Source organism: Styela clava, chromosome 10 (assembly GCF_964204865.1).
Source record: "Styela clava chromosome 10, kaStyClav1.hap1.2, whole genome shotgun sequence".
Classification (NCBI taxonomy): Eukaryota; Metazoa; Chordata; class Ascidiacea; order Stolidobranchia; family Styelidae; genus Styela; species Styela clava.
The window spans coordinates 11,066,131-11,077,092 of record NC_135259.1 but is presented as its reverse complement, the minus strand read 5'-3'; the positions used below and the strand labels follow the sequence as shown (position 1 = coordinate 11,077,092).

At 36.4% G+C, this 10,962-nt stretch overlaps 1 protein-coding gene across 1 annotated transcript; it reads right to left on the bottom strand.

Annotated features, from left to right (window-relative positions):
• Positions 1–4,447: 4,447 nt before the first annotated feature.
• On the bottom strand, positions 4,448–10,529 carry LOC120338368 (tRNA (cytosine(72)-C(5))-methyltransferase NSUN6-like). Its single transcript, XM_039406351.2, has 8 exons — positions 10,199–10,529; positions 9,898–10,111; positions 9,249–9,390; positions 8,543–8,642; positions 7,716–7,959; positions 6,856–7,049; positions 6,025–6,150; positions 4,448–5,540 (listed from the first exon to the last, which is right to left on the bottom strand). The coding sequence occupies exons 1-8, from the start codon at positions 10,301–10,303 to the stop codon at positions 5,358–5,360; spliced, it is 1,308 nt and encodes a 435-aa protein (XP_039262285.2). The 5' UTR covers positions 10,304–10,529; the 3' UTR covers positions 4,448–5,357.
• Positions 10,530–10,962: the final 433 nt, after the last annotated feature.

Below are 10,962 nucleotides of genomic sequence, written 5' to 3'. Positions count from 1 at the left end.
TTTGTGGACAAAATCAGTCTAAGGTGATCGTGAAAATACTGACAAACAAGACTTTCACAGATCATTTATAGTTTAACCCAGGGGTGGGCAACATACGGCCCGCGAGCCGGATCCGGCCCGCGACGAGATTTTGACCGGTCCGCTGACTGTATCCAACCACACCCTGTATTGTGGTCCGACGCATCATTCCTGAAAGTTGCCGATCTACTCCCACCGCACTGTCAGTGCAAGCTGGTAAAATAAACAATTGCCTTAGTGAACAAACAATTGCGTTAGCACACTTGTTAAACAAACAATATAAGGTCAAAGCAGAAAGCATTGTAAACATTCCATAAATATAATCTATATCCACATAAACAGATTTATTATTTTGTCAACCCATAACAAACAGTCATCAATACGAAAAAAATACATAACACAAATAAAATTGCTTCGGTATTGACAAGAGGGAGCGATACGACTAGGGTTGGATTATCCGGTTAGCGGTTAACCAAGAGTTATTTTGCTATCTGATATCCGGATATTATTGTGACGGTTAACCGGATAATAGAGCAGTATAAATTATACATATGCGCGATTAGCGATTTTTATATTTTTTGTTGAGTGGTGACTGACATCTCCCAGAGCATATAATAACAACTTTTTCCACTCTAATCTGCCTATATATATTTTAGCCATCCGTAAAATGCTGGAGTGAACTTCACTATTACATCACAAAACACGCAGAACAAATGTGATTATTGCGCTTATTAGAAGAGCTTATTTGCTTTATAAAGTTAGATTTGAACTGGAGGTACAGTTTAAGCAAGACTAACTTAAACGAATTCAGTTGAAAAGTATTGGTTGGGTGGGTGTGAGTTTGTTGCTTTTTTGTCGGGTGTGGCTTTTAGTAATTGTTGCGTGTATTGAAGGAACTCATTTCATCATGAAGTAAACCAGTTTGAATTTCGAGGACTTATTTCACAATACTTCCGATTCCATGTAATCTGTGTAGCATTTCAAAATTTTGGGTACACAACCAAATGTTATGTGCTTCCTTTTAACTTTGGTATATATGTTTTTTCAAATTTCCTTGTATCAATCGAATCAATAGATATACCAGCCGAAAATAAATCTATTCTATCTAATTCAGGTGTATGTTAAACTAGATGAACTTAAAAGCTTAAAGAAATGGTCATCGTGAGTCTGCGACACCAAAATTTAGTACGAGTCAAAATTTAAAGAAAATATGCTCTAGGTCTAGACAGAAAAAAAACTTCCAAAAAATTTAACAATAAAAAAAAGAATAATATAAATTTTGACATAGAATTTGAATATGAGAAAATAACTTAGCAGTCGAGAGGAAGACAATTAGGACACAGTATTTAAAACAATGTTTCACTATATTATTCAGCTGTACTTCTGTACGATTACAGACAGAGCTTAAATTTTTATTTATTGACACATTCAACATCAAAATGCACAATCATTTTTATTTGAGCTAAATAATACATATGTACGTATTTACAATAGAACTGTGTTGTGTAGTGGTTTTCAGTCAATTCGCCGCAAAAATCTTGTAAAATCGGTTCTCTGAAATTAGCAGTAACTAACTATCCGGTTAACCGGATATGTAAAATACGAAATACCCGGATATATCCGTTATCCGGATAGTATAAATTATAGGTATCCGAACTAACCCTAGATACGACCATGAGGTCATCGAGGTCAACTCCCACCCTATTTTCTGAAGTGATTAAGTTTCACACTGAAGATGACTATTAGAAAATTTGGTCTGTCAAATAATACTTTTAAAAATTCGATGTAATCTCAGAAAACTATTGACGGAGGGCATTTTTTATTGAGAACTCACTTACACAATAAAAGTTCTATATGCTTTAGATCAGTGGTTCCCAACCGTCGGTTCGTGGACCGGTGCCGGTCCGCGAGGCTCATTTGCCGGTCCGCGGAAAATTTCATTTTGTTGTTTTTCTACCGTCTCAATCGCTTTACCGAAGACGAAGTTACGTTGGTTTATTACGCAATTTCTCTTCCGCCGTCATATTGCTGTTGGATACGTGCGGGATGGCCCGGCAACGTCTTGGTGCCGAGCAGTGGCGTAGCATCAACCCCCGCGGGGGGGGGGAAGCAAAAATGGGCCCCAAGCGGTTAAAATTTAGAAATTTAAGCCGCAAAACCAAAAGCTGCATTGCAAAAGCATTAATGCACATCTTATAATGTTGATGTTAGTTCTGCTCAAATCGTTTTGTTAGGTAACAATGCCGGAGTGGTCGATTTTCGGCGTCGTCTGGTTTGATCGCACCGGCCACCGGCACAATTACGCAGGCTGTCAGATTGATGTCGAAAGCAAAACCTCTCAGTGGCGCACAAAAACGAAGAATAAAGGGCAGAAGAGGAAGAACGTATGAAAAAAAATTAAAGTAACCAAGATAAACGAAATATTTAAACCAAAGTTTAAACAATTAGAATTGGGAATACCGAACGTAACTGAGGAGGAATTAAGCCTAGCACCGATGGTATCGGTAGAAAACCAGATGCGTGTTCAATTTCCAAAAGTGATGGCGCCGGCGCGAATGAATTTTCTTCCAAAACTTACACGACAATTATAACAGGTAAGCTACTGATTTTTGAAGCAAATTGAAAAAATTGATATGACGAAGATGGTGGATGAGTTTGCTAACACGAAAGCTCAAATTTTAGGTTACCATAGCCTTCTTATAGCGACATGTTATGCTTTTTGACGAAATAAAAAAAAAAATTTGTTTTAGCTTATGTCCGGGAGTTTCTAGGGTCATTTCCACGAAATATTTTTGCGGGGGGGGGGGGGGGGGCACGAGGGTCTTGCTACGCCACTGGTGCCGAGTAATCATACTTTTCGGTTCATCGCGAAAGCGATCCGTCAAATCTCGCAAGATTCAGAAGCCTGGAAATCAGCATGCGTGCTTTTACCGTTCTGCATGCTTTTCTTGATTAGTGGGTCAAAGTTATGTTGGTTTATTACGCAATTTCTCCTCCGTCGTCATATTGGTGTTTGATAATTGCGGTATTAATGGCCCGGCGAGGTCTTGGCGCTGAGTAATCACTTTTTGCTTTTTCGGTTCTGATTCATCGTGAAAGCGCTCCGTCAAATCTCGCAAGGTTCAGAAACCTGGAAATCAGCATGCGCGCCTTTTCCGCTCTGCATGCTTTTCTTGATTAATCCACATCCATCGAAATAAAAGGTTATGAATATTTCTTCGTTTAAACCAGAATGTATCAAGATAGACAGTATAATATTCCAGAGCATCACCATGAGCATGTAATAAAGATTGAATACCGAAGAATTTTTTGTAATCATCCGGCCCGCCGAGTACTTCATTTTCCCACATCTGGCCCGCCGACTAGAGAAGTTGCCCACCCCTGGTTTAACCCAATGTTTCTCAGCCGGAGAGGAATTTCTCACAAGGGAGGAATTTAAAAAAAAAATGGGGGGGGGGGGATTTGGTTTCGAATTTGCGTGTAACTGTTATTTCGTACTTTCATTAATTATAATGTATATATATGCATACATTTTGAACTATTTCAAATGTACAAAAGTCGGAATACAAAAGTTGCACGTATCATAGGCAAAAATTTTAGTAAAGATTGAATAACAAATTTTAATGGTTATTTTATGGGGAGAAATTAGGAGCCCAAAAATAGACCAAGGAGGGAATGTGTTAAAAGAGGTTGGGAACCACGACCAATCAAGTTTCGGCGCCACCGCGACTTCTAATGATGAATGCCTGCAATCATCCTCGTCGGTTCTATTGCGATAACTAGCGGAGATTTGGAGTCAATTTTCACACAAGATAAAATACATCGACAAACAGCTCCAAAATCGTCGTGTTAAACCCGATTTAGCAGATTCGAATCCTGCGTGCATTACGTATGAAGAAGGTTTTACTGGAAGACATGCAAACTCAGTGGGAGGATCTTTTGTACAACACCCCCGCCAACGCTAAAAAAATATATATATATTCGTCTTATCAAGTTGGGACGAGGATTCAGATTGCGCTGGCAATTCAAATCATTTCTAATCCGAACCCGATAATCACTAATTTGTTATTTTAAAACGTGGCGGGGTGGTTTTTTCAAATCTCGCACTTTTGCATTAGTGACGGGGGCTTTGTACAAAAGATCCCATTGGCTGTCGACGCCTGTGAACTGTTTATTTTCATTAAATAGTTCACGACATTAACCTTAGTATATATATATATCGGATCGTTCTCATTATTGTCATAAAAGAATTTCACACAGATTCTGAACTACAGACAACAAAAATTTCAGTAGCAAAAGTCGATAAGCGCTTCCCAAAATTGCGTTCTCCATTTACAGGGCCGGTTGACCAGGCCGCGGTTTCATTCCTCCACCATCAAGTCCACGCACCAAACAAATAACTGCCTAACTAATCTCATATCCGACATCAATCAATCAATCAATTTTATTTCGGTCGCTCTGGTATAAAACAAAACAATGACAAACGAACAAACACAAAACACAGAGGACCTGGAGGACGGGCATAACTTAAATAAAAGTTAAAAACGTGAAAATACGCGCCCGTCCACCAAAAACAGTCAAATAACACAATAAAACAAAAATACACGATACAGAATCGGGCAATAACTTCAAATAAATAAATTTGTGAATAACAGTGACAACAATGAGTATATATTAAAGAGGGGTCATACAGATAAAAAACATCGTTTTTATGTGTAACAAGAAAATGAAGTGATTGTAGGAATAACACTGCAAATGGTAAAGGAAAATTGTGATTAGAATAAACAGGTCGCTTGAATGAAGACTTTGTTCGAACATTAAATGACTGACAAAAATTGTTGAAAGAGGTGCTTTTGGGTGTTGACCAACTAAAAAAATAGTGCTGTGATGGTGTGGTGTTTATAACAAACTATGTTAAAATCTTAGACGAACTGGTTATGGACTGGTTACCAGATGAGAGTCGACGGTTCGCCATCCGATTAAGCGGTCTTATCGGTAAATATGTAAATCATAGTTAATGTTAAACGTATTCAACCACAAATTCGTTTGATGTTTCTGTGATTACAAAAATAATGTCCTCGAGTCATAATTCAACGGACAGCCTGCTCACACGATTTTAATCTCTCAGTGCGTCTCAGCAGCCTTTGTGAAGTAAAAATCTCACACGAATTAAACCACACAATTATCAACAACAACAAGGAATTTATGACCACTTGCTGCATTTGAATACGAGTATACTATGCCAGTACATGAAGTCATTTGTGCTGTAACTATCATGCTCCAGTGTGAATACAAGTGGAAGACATTGTTAGAATAAATTGTATTGTTAGCTGTGGGTGTTATTTTGCCACAACTGTTTCACATTTTTTAAATTTAGCTATAAAGAACCCAATTGTGTCTCTATCAGCCGGATGAACAGCTTCATCTTCTGTTGGCGACATACTAAAATACTGCAATTTTTTCAATTGATCGTCTGAAAGGCGCGATTCACTTCTTTGGCCAAATCCACCAATATGTGGTTCCTGTAACAAGGAATTTATTTAATAGTGAAAGCCCTGGTTTTATTGTTGGTGGGTTCGCCAAAACTAATTCACTATAGCGTAGGTTCTCGAATTGCTCCAGACAATCCCCAGGGCTCTGTGAGAAAAACCTAATGGCTCAGAGAGCTACTCGTTCACTTATTCAAGTACTGACTGGGTCTAATTTTGTAACTGTCCAAAGAAGCAAAAACGGCCTCGATAAAATTTGACAACGGTAGCGTCGGAATGTTACAACAAGGCGGTAATTCAAATATTATATTATATATGGGTTCCGATAGATATTTTTCATGGATGCATTTTGGGGCTCCATAAATATTAGTCAACCTCTTCAAGGGCTCCACAACACCAAAAGTTTCAGAACCCCTGCCATATAATAGAAAAACACGGAGATAAATATTTTGCTATAACAACAAAAATTACAGTAGCAAAATGATAAATATTTTGCAATCAAAAGCATACACATTACCTGTTCTACCAACTGCATATTGCTGAATTCACTCAAAACATTTTCCACCATTTTTTCATTTTCATCAAAAGTGGTTGTACAAGTACTGTAAACGATGGTACCTCCTTCTTGTAGTAATTTTATTGCCTATAAAAGTGAATGTACCATAATAAAAATGGAATGTGACATGCATAAGCAGCAGAACATTCCCTCAAAAATTAGGCTTTGTGGAATTCACTTGCTCCTAGATATTTCTGTGATGCTGATGACTTGAATTGGCCCTGTTGTGTGTTAATTGTTATCTAAAAGCAGCCTTGCCGCAGGAATAAACCCAAGTAAGTCAAAAATTAGTCAGTTGGATTTGGAATTCTTCTATAAGTACTCTTTCCACTTTGATTGTATAAAAAAAATCTAGTGTAGTGAATATATCGAAATGTAGTTTTCAATTCAGTTATGCCTTGCATTCCACTGTAAAGCTTGTGACGAAATCAATTGCGGAGTAACAATTCTTTTTTGTGGCAGGTTCGTTCTTTGGTTTGAGTATTTGTGCGCGATTGCATCTCATACTTAAACAGGCATTATTAAAACATGTTAACCAGCAAGAATTGCTATGATCCCCACGATAAAATAATGTAAATGACAAGTTATGATGATTATAAATACAAAACTAAACTTGGAACAACTGAATATCCAGGCTTATCTAAGAGAAATGGCCTTGAAATTTGCATTGCTTATTAAAACAGACATGAAGCAATTACAATTAATAGATACAACTTGTTGCCAACAAAAAATTCTTCAAAATATTATGTAATGTCTTGACTGCCAGTTAGTAAAAAAAACAGCAGTACAAACCGTTTTAAAAAGTTGCCACTGAAGTGCAGGATATGACGAAATAGAAGATTTTGACTTCATTTTGTATTCGGGAAATCTGGGACGTTGGCCTAATGCACTGCACGGAGCATCAAGTAAAATATGAGTGAAGCTACCAGATTGGTAAGGAGGTGAAAAATCAGATCTTTTCTCATCATTAAGAGGAATCGCAGTTTCTGCAATAAAGGCATAGTGATTGATTCAAGTTATTCGTCAAATACTAATGTCATTATATCTTATTCGTTTTACATAATATCAGAATGTTAGCCTATTAACAATCTCCAATTATTCACTGGAAATATACCTGGGTGCACAAAGGCAAATAGAACATTCCTTGATGAAAAATACTTAACCCAAAACTTGAATTTAATACACAGAACCATCCTAAATGGGCTTGAACACACTTTCTGTTCATAATCACAATTTACATGGGTTCTCACCAATAGAATGAGTTAGACCAGTGGTTTTCAAACAGTGGGGCGTGCCCACAAACAGGGTGTATACCATGTTTTGAAGGGGCATGAATATGATCAAAAATAAAAATATTATTTCAGATTTGATCTTGCGCATCTTATTTTGTATATTCACATTTAAAAAATTTTCATTTATTTCACTATTTATATTTCATCCACATATTTTCAACGTGTTTTTTGAATAAAACATACTTTCGCCTTACTATCTGTTATTTGTAGCTTATTGTTAGCTACCGGTAGTTATTTTTGAGGTGGGACGAGAGACTTGTCCCACTTAAAAGGCTTAAAAAGTTTGAAAACCACTGGGTTAGAATATCAGTCCAATGGCCAGAGGCAAATGATTTTATCATTAATTGATTAAAAACACACCTGAATGTATATTTCTTGAATCTGCAACAAAACTATGAAGCATGTCAGAGTAACCCAGACGCTTTCCATTTTCAAGAATTTTTTTCACTTTAGACTCTGATCTGTCTAATGCAATAACATGGCCTTTTCCTTTCAACAAAGAACATAAATGGGTTGATTTTCCACCTGGTGAAGCACACATGTCAAGAACAATAGCATCAAGAGGTGGATTCAAAATGTGGCCAACTACGATTGAAGGCAGATTCTGAAATGTGGGAGAGTGACAGTTATAAATCAGCAATAAAATCCTATAACAAAGCCATGACTGCGATAACCAATACATTATCAGAGTATTTCAGAATACTGTAGTCTTTTGATATCAAAAATTCAGATCGTATTATTATGCAAGAAATGTTTGAAAAAAGGCCTTGGAGCGCAGAGTTTGTTGGCAGACAAGGGTAGCGGAGATGGTCAAGCGTGATGGAATAAAAAGGGTTCCCCTATACTTAAAATAAAACAGAAATATATTTGGTTAACTATCCGGTGCCATACAGACTTTGAGCAAATCTGAAAAAAATGTATGTAGTAACCTTCTGGTAACTTTCTCCACCTTTACCAAAAACTTCAAATATGTATTTAATTCATTTGACCGTTAGTTTTGATTTTATCCCAACAATGACAGTGAAAACAATCGCCACTTCATGTCCGCTAAAATGAAAGGCTATTCCAGAAAGTCATTTATTTAGTTAAAAGCTTCGGACTTGAATTTTATGTAAATGTACACAGTAGAAGTATCCTAGTCACAAACACATAAATTTCAAATAACAATTTCTACATTCACCACCTACTTGAGGAAAGAATGCCCCAGGCAATGAATGTTGATCTAAACATGGTGTGAGATAAATGGGCTCATTCATTCGAATTCCAATTCCTTGTATATTCAGACTGCTGCTCTGTGCAAAGTTGAATAATAAGTTTGCAAGAAATTTCATATATACAAGACCAATTTTAAAGATTGAAGCCAATATTAACAAAGATAATAAAGCAACATCTCCAATGCTAGAACTATTTCAAAATCTAAAAGCGCATTTAAAAATCAAATTCAGTAAACTTGAATTCAAGCACTATCAGAAGAGATCTTATTGAATCTCACAAGTAAAAAAATTCAAGATAAGCGCAACACATTTATGTCAAATCGGCACCATAGATATAGTATGACAAAGATACTTTTGAATAAATCTATTTTTTACTCTCATTTTGATCATGTTCAATTTGTCAACCCTTCAAGTCCATGGTTCCGAAAACAAATAACTGATTAACTAATTCCATACCCGACATGGACTGGTAACCGAACAAGAGGCAGTGATTGGCCATTTGATTAAGCCGTCTTAGCATCTTTCCGCTCCCCCAGGATAAATATGTAAATACTATCCTATCCAATGTTAACTAACTTTGATATATAGTTAGAAATCGATGTTTCGTAGGGTACTATAGCCAGCAGCAACCTTCAAAATTACATTGGGAAATATTACATAACAAGCCAATAACAATAACCTAGATGAAAAAAGTTGTTGTCTTCCAAATTCAGCAATACCGTTTCCAACAAAATATTTCATTCTTTCATACTTCAATGAACCTTTTAAGCATTTCCCTTCTAGATCAACATGCACAGAGACTTTGTCACCACAATTCATATCTGCAATAACACCAAATTAAAAAATTGAATGATGTTTAACAAAAAATGCAATAAAAAATAAAGAGTAATTTGAGATGTAGTGTTCACTTCCAAGATTAGAGATATTTTTCTAAATCATGGGCCACCAACATCTTAATGGATTATGACATTGGTAGCTTGGAAATTTATAGGATTCTTTAGAGTTTAGTCAGTATCAAGGGCTTAGAAAAAGGGAAAATGCAGTCACGATGTACATATCACACATAGGATAAAATTCAATATAATATTCTGAATATGTACTGGATATATATATATAGCACAACATGTGCAGCATTCATTTCACAAGTTGATGGCATAAATATAAATTTTGCAGTTCAGTGCCCCGAAAAAGATTTAGAGCTTCTTTTCTGTAAAAAATATAAAATTAAATAATACAGCAGTGAAATCAGATAGTCGAGTATTCAAGAGCTAAAATGATTAAAAAATGTAGTTGAAACAAAGAAGAAAAACACTTGTAGTTAATTTTACTTTGTGGTGCAGAAATGATGCCTGGTGCAAACACATGAGCTCCTCTCATAACTGCCATTTCACATGCTCTGTCAACAATTATTTCTTTTGTGCAGGTAATGATATTTTGTAGGCTTTTGTTTGGAATTATCAAAACATCTTTAATAAGTTGATGTTGTTGTATTTTCATATCTGATACATCATGATGGGAAGGAACGTCTCTGTATTTTAAGTCCTTTATATTAAGGAAAAAACAAGAGGGGTTACTCAATATATACAGTATTGTACAGTACAGACTATAGCAAAGGAACAAATTTCTTACCTTGTCTATGTAGTTTTGTAACATGCTTACAGCTTGGTCATATATCATCTTGTTGGGGTCAAACCTCACAGTAGTAAACCCTGGCGGGGGAAAATATTCACCCATTTTTCAACAAAACTATCTGAGCTGATTGAGCCTACGATGCACGCCGATCTGCAGGTCGCTACTCGCTATCTGGTACGTAATGCAGTGATGGGGAAATTCCGAGATTACCTTCAGACGCTAGTAGACGGAGTCGCGGAAGTTTACGTTATCGGGTCATTTGTTTTTTTTTTTATACAACAAAATATGTTTTTTATACAGTCTTCTGGCTCGAACAAGGCTCTCCACGATAAAACCCTGATATGTAAGAACGGAATCCACGCAATTCGGCATCGCATACGATCAGCGATAGGATTTTAACTGGAGATGTGCGACATGCGATCCCCCCTGGCATATTACCCACTATGCCACAGAGTCAACATCGGTTGGGAGTTTTGAAATATTCATTTGCAAAAAAATGGAATAGATAAATAAAAAAATAATTTAATGTGGTGGTTTACAACTACCGGGTGTGCATTTCGATTCCGCCATCTTTATTTTTATAAATTTATGTTTATTATTTCATCATATTTACAGTCGACTGTATTGCGTAATAAACGTATGCCATGGAACACTCGTGTGCCTAAATCTGGCACTATATAAGCGATCAAATTTGTTTATAACCGTTAACCACAGCCAGGCGACACTTTTTAACGATATTGAAGTTACAAAGAAATGGTATT

Bases quoted from the DNA above. Each gene is read 5' to 3' on its own strand.
- LOC120338368 (XM_039406351.2), bottom strand. From the start codon at position 10,303: ATGGGTGAATATTTTCCCCCGCCAGGGTTTACTACTGTGAGGTTTGAC. The intron at 7,050-7,715 runs GTGTGTTTTTAA...CCTTTATTGCAG, and splicing joins TTCAAGAAATATACATTCAG to AAACTGCGATTCCTCTTAAT. The intron at 6,151-6,855 runs GTTTGTACTGCT...TCACTTTTATAG, and splicing joins AGTGGCAACTTTTTAAAACG to GCAATAAAATTACTACAAGA.